At 34.2% G+C, this 16,055-nt stretch overlaps 1 protein-coding gene across 1 annotated transcript in view; it reads right to left on the bottom strand.

The window, feature by feature from the left end:
* Nucleotides 1–15,732, bottom strand: part of LOC149410945 (uncharacterized) — a 33,476-nt gene extending 17,744 nt beyond the window's left edge. The window contains exon 1 of the mRNA XM_089647191.1: nt 15,542–15,732. Coding sequence (XP_089503317.1) covers nt 15,542–15,577 — 36 coding nt within the window. The 5' untranslated portion in view covers nt 15,578–15,732. The remainder of the gene's footprint in view (nt 1–15,541) is intronic.
* Nucleotides 15,733–16,055: the final 323 nt, after the last annotated feature.

Here is a 16,055-nt window from a genome sequence, read left to right on the forward strand (position 1 = left end):
AAGAAGACTAGGAGCAGATCTATTTTTAAAAATTTTAATGTTAAAATGTGCAATTCTTTAAAAAACCTTCTGCCATCAGAGACGCAATACACAAATCAAGGTTTGATCCAAATCAGTTAAAATGAAAAATTTAAACATCGGCTATAATGTTTTTAGATTCTCACGGCCAAAAGCATTTTTGTTGTTTGTTTTTGGGGTGTTATGCCGTGTTGTGCTAACTCCTTCTTTAGCCGACGTTTCGGACAGCGTTGCAGTGTCCATCATCTACCGGATCTACCCTGATGATGGACACTGCAACGCTGTCCGAAACGTCGGCTAAAGAAGGAGTTAGCACAACACGGCATAACACCCCAAAAACAAACAACAAAAATCGGCTATAATATTTTTTTTCACAATTCTCGATCAGTTGTATTTTTGTTGTTGTTTGTCTGATGTCAATTGACTAATTCGATGTTTGTCGAAGGATCCTACACATATATTGCCGGTAAGTATTTATCAAGGTGATTTCTCTCACTTGATTTGATCAAGTTTGTTGACGAAAATATTTTTTCGAAAAAATATTAAAATGGTGATTTATATTTTGATCAATGACAATTTACCAATGTCAATTCATGACTCTCGATTTAAAAAAAAATTATACCTACAATTATCATAATTAATTGATATATTTTTCTCGTTCATCATAGTTAAATAATAATTGGAGAAGTTCATAGTTCAAGCAGAGTGGTAAATCTGATAACGTGAAGGTGTTGACTATTTTTTTAAATTGTAAAAATAACGTGAAGGTGTTGACTATTGGTTAAAGTTGTAAAAATAACGTAAAGGTGTTGACTATTGGTTAAAGTTGTAAAAATAACGTGAAGGTGTTGACTATTGATTAAAGTTGTAAAAATAACGTGAAGGTGTTGACTATTTTTATTGTTTGTTTTTGGGGTGTTGACTATTGGTTAAAGTTGTAAAAATGCGCAAGAGCCACATGTTTTGTAAAATGCCACTATGACAGCCTCCATGGTAGAGGGGTAAGGCTCTCGACTAGCAAGCCGATGGTCACGGGTTCAAATCCCGGCGTGCGCAAGTAAATTTTGTTTGATTAATTTGTGTTATTTCACAATTTATTCAAATAATAATATTTAATATACTTACGGCACGTTCAAGAATAAATAATACTCTCAGTACCGCCGTGGTGTAAGACCATAAATCAGAATTGAAAAGTTGCTCGAAATGGCTTTAGCCGTGCTTTATAACCAGAACTGAATAGCTAGGTACTCTCATACCTTCCTCTTCCTCATCTCCTTTTACCCCCTCGCTATTTTCATCTCCTCACCTTCACAACTTACCCCATTTGTGGATGCCATAGTCTAACTGGCTCCAGATGGTTGGGAGTAGTTGGGACTCTTGTGCGGTATTTAGTTTAAAAAGTATCAATTTGTGACACGCATGTGGTATGTTCCACATCTTCCACATATAACGTTAGAAGTCGAGCAAATATTTGAATACAGGTGGAGATATGTGGTAGATAACTAAAAAAATCTCTGTCACAACAATTATACAAGGTATTCAAAAACTCGTAGTACAAGCTCGAAGCTGACGAATAAAGTGAAAATGTAATTATTAAGTACAAGTAGATTTAATTAACTTTGATTGCCAAGATAAGATAGTATAACCTTCTTGTACTTACCTCCAGTGCAGTTAAACAGATCCGCCATATCTACGTATCTATTACTAACTTCATGTTGACAAACTACTTAATCGTATTATTTTTTAATGATAAACTAATGTTTATAAGACAAGGTTTTTATGCATAGCACAAAGCATAATACATTTTTATAAGCAATAATTAGTCGATTATAATATCAATACAAATTGAAAATATCTTCCGAGTAAAAATAAATGCCGCCGACGGGATTGAACGCGCCTTCTTGACCACTGAGACGAACACGCCAAATAATTCAATATGTACTAGTACTTAAATCAAAAATTACTGCTTATTATTTTTTTTCCAAGGCTGTTTTTAAGGCTTTGTTAGTACTAATTTTCCCAGTAGATGGCGTCGAGACATATTATATCTACATTTGTTGGTGAAATATTTTGACTTGTCAAATATTATTATATTTTTTAGTGATAAACTAATGTTTATAAGACAAGGTTTTTATGCATAGTTTTGGTTTTTACTTAAAAACTTTAGAGAACAATGTAATATAGGTACAAGCGAATATTTTGGTCCGTATTTATCTGCAATAAAATACATTTGGTCCTCTTCTTATTAACTAAGATCGATGAGGATTCAAACGCGAGACTTGTGACCATGTTAACATGTGTTTTCCATTTGAAGGTTTCCTAATACATTTATCAACTTGCACACGATATTCACCCGACAATTAAATTCCTGACCACGATCATTATTTGACCCAGCAAACAAACAAGGATCCTCTTCAGGTTGATTAATTATTATTGTCTGCAGGCTGACCTTTATTTGGCATTGATAATAATGATGATTTGGTAAACAGAACCATGGTAATAATGATTACAGGTAAGTAAGCTATTAAGTACATAAGAATTACTGTATTTATAAAAAGGCAAACATTCCTAAGTTATGAATAACCTGAAAATATTCGATTTACTCCATTTGATATGATCATTTGGGAGGCGGGTTTGAGTACCGCGCCGCCCCGAAAACATTTTATTGGATGACCAACACCTTTGTCATAGGTCAACCCAATTGGTTCGTCAAGTTTACGAATAGTTGTGTTGTTTACAACAGGACTATCTTGGTACATTGCCTTGTACAGCCGTGGGAGGTAAGGATTCATACTTCCGTTACTCCTGGACTCACAGACCCCTCGTACCTTTTTCCTTCCCAGAACTTCCCATCCTTAGGTTACGAGCAGTTTGAAATCTTGTGCGGTACTCCAAACAAAAAACACCTGTGTTTACTGGTATTTCCAGGAGTCTTAGCAATTAATATTTTTCAATAGTTTTTGATATTTAATCTCTATATAGTCCTGATGAAGACCACCATTCGGAATTGAAACGTCGCGTCGCTTGAAATATCTTTCAATAATGTCAATCTAATTTTAAGTCAGCCATTTTTTTGGTGTTTCTGCGACGTGGGAATGATTTTTAGACATTAGTATTTTTAATGGACTGAAAACAATGTGTTTTCACCCACTTAAATGTCTAGAATCCGGGTATAAAACTTTATGTGGGGACAGCTATTAAAAATGTATATACCACAAAAGAAAAAATACTATCATCGTTAAGAATTAGTTTAGAATCCGAGTAAATATGTACTCAATGTTTGGCATGTTTGCACCGGTGCTGAAGGGATCAATGATCCTTTGGCTAAAGCTATTTCAAGCATGTTTCGCTTCTGAATGGTAGTCTTTCACCAGGGTGATATTTAGGGTAGTTATTTACAATTCTGGCAAAGTTAATCGGTAAATAAATTAGAATAAAACATGCTTGGAATGTCGTTAAATGGCTATAAAACTAGCTTTTGTATTACTTGAGCTTAAAATATGCAAGGCTGATGTAAGAGCAATGGTTAACATTAAGAAAGAGAAGCTTACATAATTTGGAGGATAGTGATTATCGCCAATTTAAATGGGTCGTTGGCTGAATGATTCTGTGGTTCTCTAATCCGCAGAATCCAAGGTTGCGTGATTACTCTCGGTGTGTAATAATGAGAATTCGGATATCTTCTATTTAGTTTTTATTTTAACAAAACTCACGTTACAATAATTTTATGAACAAAACAGATCGCGTACGTTAGAGAAGATTTAGGGCTAAACCGGCGCGCGGCTAGTCCACTGGAGATAGAATGAATTATTTGCCGCGCGAGGTATCGCGCGCAGGTTCACAGTGATACCAGCCTCAAAAGAATGTGGGTAAAACTAATGTTGTCATTATTTTCGGGAGATGTAAACTCCCTATTATTTAGCCTAAATAAAGATAAAAATAAAGGGAGAATGAACATTGAAAGGAGTTTAAAGAGAATTAATATATGAATTGGAAGTTAACGGTAGAAGAACTTCGCTTCACCTGACATTTATTTAGTATATTTACTACTGTAAGCCAGATTTCAGAAAAATGCGCAAATTAGATTCAGAATAACAGAAGAGTGTTTATGAGACGGTATACACGGAGAAAAATTTATATTGCTAATTTATTAAAAATCTCTTCAAATTATTGTCAACCCAGTTAAAACGGGATTGCAGGCCATTTCTTAATAAACTTTGGCTAAATACCTAATATATCTGACCATGTGTTCGTGCACTGCATTTTCCATGTTTATATACAATGAAGGAGTTCTGAAATATTAGGATAATAAGAACACGTATTCCGACAGCGTCATAAAACGTTCTCATTTTAAAGACAGTTTATTAGGAAACCATTTAAATCATTCTTTAATCGCCTGCAGTCCCGTTTTTTCAGGATTACGAATAATTCGAAGAGATTATTGACAAATTGGCAATATTTTATACTGGCAAATTTTCTACGTGTAGGTAGGAATGTCTTCTTCTTTCGTATGGTGGGGTGGTCAGAGGGGGACATCTACCATCGCCATGTGGACCTCATAGATCCCGCCGGGGAATGAATGTAGCGGGCATTCGTTGACCACATGTTTGGTGGTCTGCACCACACCATATTCACACATCGCCGACTCTTTAAGGCCCCATCTGTGCATCATGTGGGCACAACGGCTATGGGAGCACCTTAACCTGTTATTGGCGAACCAGGTTTCGCGAGGCAATGAGAATCCAGACTGTCTCTCGGTGGGGTCCTGTATGTATGGGGTAGAGGTATGTGACGTATACGTATGTGAATGAAGCAATTAGTGTGTGCCAAGACAGAGGTGTGGGAAGATCCATTTTTTCTGCCTACCTCTTACAGGAAACCGCATAAAGGTTAGATAGTTAACTTTAATAACATATTGTCAATTATTACATATTGCATAATGTCGTTTGTAATGTGTGGAAGCCTTCAGATGTTAATTGCAATTAGGTGAAGATAATCACGATGTTTAAATGTTTATCTTATGAACATGCACTTAAAAATTACGTCTTTTTGGGTAAATAGCGTTTGACGGTAAGTGCATGCTAAGTGATTGCAAGGAAAGCCAACGTTAATAAATTGTAACTAAACGTTTTACAATGTATTATGCAACGGATAGCTGAAGCTTTAGATGTAGTTCGAGAACGTATTGATATTTTTATTAGAAATGCAACGCACAGCGATTTAGCCGAATTATTGTGACGGACGAATAATATATCCCGAGATACCAGTTGGAGAAGTCAAAGGTTCTTCCCAAATCAGCCTCTCCCGATCTGGCACACCACGGATGGTGGGCAGACGCATTCTGAACACACCTCCCCTGATAAATCCGGGTGACCTATAGCAGAGGTGTTGGTTATCCAATAAATGGTTCCCAGGGCAGCGGTACTCAAACCCGCCTCTCAAATCGAAAATATATAAACCAATAATGACTTTTCGCCTAATAAGAAAAGAAACACCAATGTGAATGATAGTTTCTGGAACTGTTTTGATGAAGTCGCAACTGTCAATATGCAAACGGATAGGGAAAAATGGAAATGAGATAGATTTTTATATATATATATAGATAAGGCAAACTATTACAACTGGTGGTCTGGAAACGCAAAAAATATTCCAAGCCTAATGTAGTTTGCAGTAGTGTCTGTAGTGAGATACTATTTTCGGAAGCTGGTACAGTCTACGAAGAAAAACGCAATTGTCTGTTTCCAGCAAACGTAGAAAAACTTGTTTTCATTCAACACATTTTGCCTCTGATTGATGTTAAATATTAAATAACTTAATACTCTCTCACTTTTTTATTGTAATGCGTTTTATATTTTCATTATTATTCAGCCGTATAGTAGACAGTATTCAACCGAATTGAAGACAGTATTTGGTCGAATACCAAATATTTCTTTATTTACATACTATTCGCCTATATGGGCTTTTACAAACACGTGTTAACATTTACATAATATTTCAGTGGAACAATAATCAAAAGTAAAAGTTGCATTTAAAATTTAATTGTTATTATTACTGAGATGAGATGTATACTATTATAGCCTTCTTGTAACTATATTCTATATTTAAAAAAAGCCGAATACCGAATAGTGGTCGAATATTTCACAAAATAATAAAATCACAAAAAATCAACAGCAAAAATTTTTCAATCCAAAACTTTATATTTACATTTCTTGTTTTAAATGACTTTGTGTACATTTGGCTGTGACCTTGTAAGGGGAATAACCTTGTCGTATCGAATTATTCAAACCTATCCTGATCATAAACTTCCTATACACATATAAGTATATTGAGATGGAGTAGCGATCGTCTAGTTTTAAATTTGGTAATTTCAGTGATTCTCAAAATTGGCCGTATAGCCTTCCCGGGGGCTGTGGATAGGTCCAGGGAGAGTTATAAAGCAGTAAAAGACGATGAAAACAAGAAAAACGTATTGGAAATGGTGAATGACTAAAATATTTTACAAAATATGATGGACACTGTAACGCTATCCAAAACGCTGGCCAAATAAGGAGGAAACATAACACAGAAAACGTAAAACATAATACTCAAAAATAAATCACTAAAACACTTTTTGTCGTGAAAATCTGAAATCAAATATACGGTAAGACAGATTCTTTTTATCTGACATTTGAAATCATAACGTTACCTAGAAATGTATCTATTTATTGAATTGTTTTAAGGAACGAAACAGTCTTTTTACAAGTTTAATATACAAAGGAGGATGAAAAAGAAACAGACCAATTATAAGTGTTCACAGGTGGTTGATTTGGTAATATACAACTAAGTTATTGAAGGCAATATTAGCGATTCATAAACGAAAATCTGAAACAGAAAAGGATACGGTCACATCCAGGACTCGAACCCGGGACCCTTGCCTTGCCGGGGCACCGCTCTACCAACTGAGCTAATGGGACCCTATCCCCTTCGGTCATATTTAACTGTATCATACTTCGAATAAGAACTACCAACATTGTCTTCATTTTTTCACCGCACATCTTTTTATCGGCAACTTTCTTTATGTATGACCGTAAGATTCAACCCGAACTAAATGCAATCTAGACAGCGTCAGTCATAGAAAAGTCAATAGATGTCGCACATTAAAAAAATAAATTAGAAAGGTTTATCTATAAAAGACGCTGTCTAGATTGCATTTAGTTCAGATTGAATCTTGCGATCATACTTAAAGATAGTTGCCTATAAAAAATGTGTGGGAAAAAGTGAAGACAATGTTGGGAGTTCTTATTCGAAGTATGATACAGTTAAATGTGACCGAAGGGGATAGGTTCCCATTAGCTCAGTGGTAGAGCGGTGATTTTTCTGTTTCAGATTTTCGTTTAGAAATCGCTGATATTGTCTTCAATAATTAAATATTACAATTTGAGGGTTTAATCAATAAATTTATTCCAAAAGATAAATGCAACTAAGTCTTTAGCGAATGTAGACTAAAATATAAAAAGCAGGACTAAGTAACAAATTTAAAAGCCGAACTAAGTAACAAGTATAAAAATGGAAGTAGAACAAATGTAATAAACCTATTTAATGCATTATACAAGAATATAAGTATACAGGGTGGATAGAGTGGGAGACAACATTAAGTGTATTAAACTGATATATTTTGCCTTCTTTAGAAGTCAACTTAGGTGCAATTCTCCCTAAGGGGAGTCAGCGGTTTGCAATACTGTCGATGCTTATGTTTTAATTTTGTGATTACCGCATAAGCCTCACTGTCTCACGTCTGGAGCCAATGGAACAGTGTCAATCGGGGTATGTTGTGAGACCAAAGAATGAGAGAGTGAAGAAGTTGGGAAACAGAAAGGTGGGGAAATACCTGGCTATTCAGATATGGTAAAAATTTGAGAATCTCTGATTTATTTTATGAGCGTCTAGGTCGAAATATTAATAGGATGAGGCGCCGTTTTTCAGACGCTATAAAATGTTGCAAAACTAATGTAACATTATTAACCGGTTTAAATACTGTTTAAGGACAACCATTGCTGCTTTATAGAAGTGATAATTATGGAAATTACATTAAAATTTTGTTATTTGGGGTTAATCCTCTTAAATTAAAATAACATGAAAGCAGCAGGAAGTTTATTTTGGGATTAACGAGACGTGAGCTGACTTTTTGCTTAATTATCTCCTAAATCATTAAAACCTACAGATTTCTTGCTTAATTTGATGTGGCTGAGTTATTTGCTAAAATAAACTTGCGGTGTTTAATTCGTCATCTTTCAGGAAACCAGTGCGGTAAAGTTTTTGAAGCAAACAAGTTAGGGCGATGCACCACATTCAACCAGTGGCGGCTCGTGACTTTCGGGTTACTAGAGTGCTAATATTACAAAAATGGCGCTATTGATGTTGTTGCAGCTGAAAACGATTTTTTTTTCTAAAAATCGATTTACTAATATTAGCACTCTAGTAACCGAAAAGTCACGAGCCGCCACTGCATTCAACGCGTAATATAATTATAATTTTTATCAACCAATGTTTTAGAAATGATGCCGCACTTTTTTGTGAATAAAATTATTAAATTAAACTGTCGAATTTTTAAAACAACAGCTTAAGTTAGTGGTTCCCACAAAGACAAATAACGAAAAATCATACCTAACATTAAAATAGGCTTCACCATTTAATGTCAGTTTAACGTGATTTTGTGAAGCGTTTTGCTCTTGACAATGAAATGTGATAATTAAATAGAATCTTGTATAAAATTCCATGTAAATATTAACGTAAAAGCCTGATCGATTGTTCCGTAACCTTAACCTAAGGCTAAATTTAAGAATCACAAATATTCGCTATTGTTTTTTGTTAATTTTTTTTCATTTCATGGGAACTTGGACATTAAAGTAAGTGTTAAGGAATAAAAAAGCCTTTAAAATTTGGATTTACAGACACGTCCTCGAAATACTCTGAAATTATAGGGTTATCAATGTGGGGCTTCTGGGGGCCTGGCACAGTGAAATCAACAACTTTACAATATCGGATTGATAGGCTTAACTACCGATGATTACTGATTTTCCGAGCATGGTCTCACTATTGATATCATGTCCGATATTGATAATGAAAATCGAAATATGAGGGCAACACCGACGCACCTTTACATGAATTGACGTCTAAACGCCAAAAGGCTACGTAAAAGATTCTTATAAATTGACAATTTTGATTTGAAATAATAACTTTAAAGTTAAAAGCGACGCTCGTTATATTCTACGTTATATTATTATTGTTATATATATTCTACGCCGAGCTGTTGAACTAGAGAACGAGTCGAAACAACAATCCGTTCCCAGTTACAAATATCAACCGTACAAATGTTCCGGACGATGACACTAGTTCTACAGAGCATCTTCCGTTGAATAATTTTCCTCGGGGCCTATCTCATCATTGAAGATGCTGTGTGGAAAGTCTTGAAGAGACGTGTATAGTCCAAAAACTTTCCAATGTCAAACTGTTACACTCAAGAACGAGTCGTAGAGACGACCCGTTCTCACAAGTATATGACAATGTTGGGAGCACGTTTTGCGTGTTTACCAACTATGCACCGGTGCCGAAGGGATCAATGATGCTAATTCATCGGAGCGTCTTCCATTGCAATACCGGCAGAACAAGCGTCTGTTTTGCCTGTACTTTAAAGATTGCGATTCGTTTGTTGCCTATTGCCGAAGGTCTTGGCAGTCAATAATCTTGCCGGGGAAGGTGTTGGAAGTTAATATTTACGTATCAAGTGATGATTGTCGTAATGTACACCTAAGATAAAACAAAAAAAATGATCTCCACTTGAAAGCAAAATCGCTGATCGTATTGGAAAATATTAAGTATTACTATAATGTAATGTTTTGTTTTGTTTTCTAGGATGATCACGTATAATCCCCAGAAAAACATGTTGAAAGAAGCTCTACCAAATACTAAGATGTTAATTGATGTAAACAAAGAGTACGACATAGAGAATCTAATGTTGAAGACCTTCGATCCTCTCAACGACATTCAGAAACGGGGACAGGTGGAGAATCAGTTTCCGCTCTGGCACTGGGGCAAGAAACCCCCGGGACAAATAATAATCGTTGACAACCATCAGTACCTCACCAATTGTGATTTGTTCAGGAACGTTGCCGCCCTGTTCATAATGGATGAGTACTTCAAGGCCTATGTATCGAGCATGAGCAAGTATATCACACAAGTATTTATAAATCAGTCTCCGCTCCTAGAGACTAAAACCATAAAGAATCACAACCATCAACAAAACTTCAGTATTGAACAGAGATGCACGTATAGTGAGAAGGAAATTGATTTTCCCCGGCAATACTGTCGTACTATCGGTAGCTTAGCGAAATATCTTGCCTGTGCAGGCCTTACTATGGGATCAAATATTGATTCAGCATATTATATCTGACTATGAGAAAGTAGAACATGAGCACCACACTAGGTCTACAAAGAATGAAGGCATGCTTGTTCCAACACTTAAAAATAAATACGAACTGCGAACCCTATGGAATAACGTACCTAAAATATTCAATATCAAAATTGAGAATTACTAAATACATTCAGATATATGCTAAAAACATGGTTTCTAAGATGAGATACTTTTCAGTAGTCATCACTATCAATCAATAATTGTTATTTATTAGAATGTAGATTTAGTGTTATTTTAGATCGTGTGTCTCAATAATAATAATCTGTCTAGTATTTATAATTAGTAACAACTTTACGTTTATATATTGTAATTAACTTTGAAGAACAATAAATAAATAAAAATAATTAAAACTCAATGACAATACGTCGACAAGAATGTACACGATAATCTTGCCCGACATTTAGAAAATCCTGACAGCAATACCTTTTACCAGAGTCTTAAAAGAAGAAAATTCTAGTTATTTTCGGTAGCATTATGTGGAGCGCAAAATACAATTACACAATTTTACTGATAACCCTGGGAATTCATTACTGTTGAAAGACGTAGTAGAGAAAGAATCTCGACTTCGTGGCTTCGAAAACTATGTGACTGGTACGAAGACAGTTCCGCGCTGTAATCTGAAGGGTGAATATAGCACCGATGAGAGCCAAACTTCGATTGAAAACATCACTAAAAGAATTTATTATATTTCAATTTGCAAATAATTCATTACGAATCTATATCACATTGTAGACAACAAGTTTAAAAATCTTGTTTTTTCACAAAATCATGACGAAATAACAATGTAAAATAATCAAAAGTCCAAAACAACGTTTTTTTACTTTATTGAATGTACGAGTATATTAAAATGTCTTTTAAAACTTCCTTTTCAGGGACTGAATAATCACAACCTCGCTAAACCAATCGGGTACGACTAAAATTTGTTTCGTATATTAAATCTGTAATGTTATCCGATTTTAAAGATGTTCGCGTGGGGTTCGTGATTGCCACCAAAAACCAAAAAAGCCATTTTCAGCAAAGTGTGTGTGTGCGTAAGATACAACAAAATAGTTGAAAGAATGCATTGTCATCCATAACGAGTTTATCTGATCGATCGGATATCGGGAAGTGGGTTAGTTTTCGCTTCCAAGATTTGCTTCAAATAGATGTATTTAAAAATGGTAATCTTTTTATTTATTTATTTTTTAGTTACATATTATACTTTAAGCATGTATTGCAAATTTACCGACATTAAAGAAGACGCGAAGAGTATTTCCAAGGTCTATCGAAAATTATAGTTTTGTTTTTCACAAAAATTCGACAAGTTTTGAAATAAACAAAATAAAAAACTAATTAGGTGAGAACCAATATCTACTATATATATAATATCTATTATATAATATACACGGTGTCCGGAAACTCGTAGTACATGCGGGAAACTGGAGAATCTACACCACATGGGGAACCCAAAAAAACATAAAGTTTTTTGATTTGAGCATTTTCAAAAAAAAAAAAAAAACAAAAAAAAATATTTTTCGGCTATTTTAGGGTTAAAGTTTTTTCTGGTGTTTAGGGTTGAATAACAGATGTTTTAACCCTGCAGAGCAGAAATATTTTATGATTACACCGGGTTAAATGAAGGGTGATTTCAAAATAATGCTTCAAATCCGAGTTTCTTCATTTGTTTTACTTTCAAATAGTTTTAATTAGTTGGGTACTTTGATCTTCAGTAATAATTTATAAGAATTTGATTAAAAAAAAAAAAAAAAAAAATCAACTTCAAACTCGATTTACTCGATAACGAAAGCTCAAATAAAAAAAAAATATACTACAAAATCGACTCCAAATGTGATGTAGATTCACCAGTTTCCCGCTTGTACTACGAGTTTCCGGACACCCTGTATATAATAGATATTATTATATATATTATAAAAAACTAATTAGGTGAGAACCAATATCTATTATATATATTATATCTATTATATAATATATATAATAGATATTATTATATCTGACAATTTATATATATAAATTGTCAGATTTGTGAAGCTGAAAGGAAATAAATAAACCTAAATGTAAATAAATTATTTGCCTGAGGATTTTTAGAGACGATCAGAAATTTACCATTTGAATGTATACCGTTAGTAAACTTGAAAAAATATCAAACGCTTAAACAAAATAAATATGTATTTAATACAGAGAATTTTCAATTTAATAATTTTGTTAGGTAAGTAGGTAGGTACCTACCAAGTTTATCGCTTGTCTGAATTGTCCCCTTAGGTCAGGTTAGAAAATTATATTGAAAAACAAGGAATTCAAGGAAATATTTCAAAGAGTCCGTTTGATTGTGTAGTTCTATATTGGATAAATAAAACATAATTAAAATAAATTATTATTTTATTTTATTAAGAAGTTGAAGAACGAGACAAAAACATCTAATTATCGCGCGTCTAAATTGAAACGGAATTGAGTATTGCTAATTTATTAAAAATGTACTCAAATTATTCGTATTCCTGTTAAAACGGGACCTCAGGCCTTTAAATAATGAATTGACAGATTTTCTAACATGCTATCAGTAAAACACTAATGTTTTGTGAAGATGTCGGACCACGCAATGTCGCATTTCGTTATTATATTTATCAGGATAAGCACAGTGGCATACATGTTCCGATATATTCTGAATGTACTAATATTCTATAAGTAAATGGCCTACCATAACGTTATTAACAGGATTTTAATAAATCAATAATATTTATTTTTTTGGATTACTTTTAGTGAGTAAAACCTCAAATTGTAATATTTAATTACTGAGGACAATATAAGCGATTCCTAAACGAAAATCTGAAACAGAAAGAGCAGAAAAATATACCGTCACATCTAGGACTCGAACCCAGGACACTTGCCTTGCCGGGGCACCGCTCTACCAACTGAGCTAATGGGACCCTATCCCCTTCGGTCATATTTAACTGTATCATACTTCGAATAAGAACTACCAACATTGTCTTCATTTTTCTCACTGCTCATTTTTATTGGCAGCTATAAAAGCAACGAACTAAATACAATCTAGACAGCGTCTTTAAGATAAACATATCTAATTTTTTTTATTTATTTTACCCTTGCCGTAGATGGAGAGATAGGGTCCCATTAGCTCAGTGGTAGAGCGGTGCCCCGGCAAGGAAAGTTTCCTAGGTTCAAGTCCTAGATGTTACCGTATCTTTTTCTGTTTCAGATTTTCGTTTAGGAATCGCTAATATTGTCTTCAGTCGTTAAAAATCAACAATACTCAACTTTCTCCGTGCAGAATCTCCGAATATTAATAGAGGTAAGAGGGGACTGCGGGCGGGTGCTCGAAATTCATTCGAAAATAATGATTTTTGTTCATTTATTTGAATCTTTTTTTTTCAAAATAAATGCACTAACTACTTAATTGCCATTTAAATTTTTTGATTAAAAATCCCAAAGAACGGAAATAATATTATTATGCGTCATGTGCAACCTGAACCAGTGCATGTCTGGACAGAAACGTGATATGCACTATTGATTTTTACACTCTGCTGACTACCGGTTTAGTTTTTCCGGAAAAATGAATCATGATTTGTTACTGTCTAGTAAATACAATATTTGATTGCTTCCATTACATTTTCTGTTCCATATTATCGTGTATGAAGCAACAAAACCGATCGAACAGGAAGCTTTGATGCACTGAAATGTCCCCAACTGGAATTTCAAGGTCAACAAAACTATATTTAGCATACACGCCATTCACATCATGAGTTACGGAGCTTGATTTAATCGTGAGCAAATTTACAAAATGAAGAAATCGAAATTAAATACGAAAATGGATTATTGGAAAAGAACGTAGATATTATTTCCAAGGTGCACGACCGAAAAAAATATTTGCATATTTGATAATAATATATCTTCGATTCGTACACTTAGGGAGGGTTGTTTCACAATATTTGAACAATTCATCAAAAGTCCTGGGAAAGTTCCATTCAAGTTCTATTATTATTTCAAACATTATGTGAAACGGCTGGCTTATTATGACATAATAACATAACTTCTTTAGAACCTTTACAGAACTTGAAAATTATTTTTTTGAAATTTGATGAAGTGTTCGAATTCAGTGAAACAACCTGTCCTTAATATTTTTTTCACACAACAGAACGTAACACTCTATTGCGAAATAATATTTCTTTAGATTTCCACTGGATGCTTACAAATGTATCTAAAACAACACCATTGACCTACAAATATTTTTTTTTATAAAAAAAACATGTTTTAAAATGACATAAGGTTCACGAAAATGTCACTTCCATAAATACAGGGTGTCCAGGGGTAAAGTGCGCTAATTTCGGGGGTGATTGTACATGATTTTAGAAGTAAAAAAAGGGTGAATAACTTTTTTCAAAATTCCAATGTTTTAATATAGTTTTTAGGGTAAATTGTTTATGTGGAAAAATAAAGAATTGAAATTCGAAATGAGTTATTTTTCTTTTTTTACTTCTACCATCATGAAGAATCACTTCCTGCAGTTAGCGCACTTTACCCTAGGACACCCTGTATATTAAGTAATTGCAATGTGTTATAGTGATTTGTTTTTGGGGTGTTATGCCATGTTGCGCTACCCCCTTCTTTAGCCAACGTTTCGGACAACATTGCAGTGTCAATCATCAGGGCAGATGTGTAATTACATCTTATCAATTACACACCTGCCATGTTGATGGACACTGCAATGCTTTCCGAAACGTTGGCTAAAGAAGGAGGTATCTCAACACGGCATAATACCGTAAAAAATCACTATAATACTTTTGGCCGTGAAAATCTTAAATCATAAAATTGTAATGTGTAATTGGAAGTGAAACATGTGTTATATTTAAAAAAAAAACACTTAAACCCGCGAATAAGTAAAAAAGTTCACAAAACACTCAATAACCAAAACAACAGAAGATTCACGAATATGTAATACAAATAATTACATTATGCAATCGCGAACATACTTCACAAGTTGCACAGATAAATTAACAACAAAAGACAGACAATAATTAATCACTGTTATCACTTGACCGCGAAAAATTTGAAAAAAGAACTTACAAATTTCACGGCTAACTTCGCCATCTTGCTCCACATATTGTCCGCGCACAAGCCGAAGGAAGATTGCTTGAATTCGCCCGACCGCGAACTTTATATAACAGTAAAAAGATTTGTTATATTTTTATTTATATTTTAAAGTGTGTTTATCAACAACGTGTCCGACAGCTAGCAATGTCAGACTAGCTTTTAATGAGCCGAAATGACTTCTGCGGGCAAAAGGTGAGCGTTCACAGTTTTCCAGTGAGATTTTTTTTTACATTTCTACGTCAGCGACATCTGTGGAAGTTGTCAGAGGTAATAGTACTAGAATGCGTGGAGGAAGCTTCGGATTGAAATAAATCGATTACGCGGGATCTAGGCGGGTTTGCTAGAATGGATGCGTATCGCAATGAACTCTACAGTTTGATGACTGTTTACTTCTGTAAATCCTTTTATATTTTATAGTTAGGTTAAATTCGGTTAAATTTTCCTACAATGATGCTATTTTTCCACAGTACCTACCTATCTACCTTTC

The sequence above is a fragment of the Hesperophylax consimilis genome, chromosome 26, assembly GCF_061612785.1.
Source record: "Hesperophylax consimilis isolate HC1 chromosome 26, BYU_Hcon_1.0, whole genome shotgun sequence".
Taxonomy (NCBI): domain Eukaryota; kingdom Metazoa; phylum Arthropoda; class Insecta; order Trichoptera; family Limnephilidae; genus Hesperophylax; species Hesperophylax consimilis.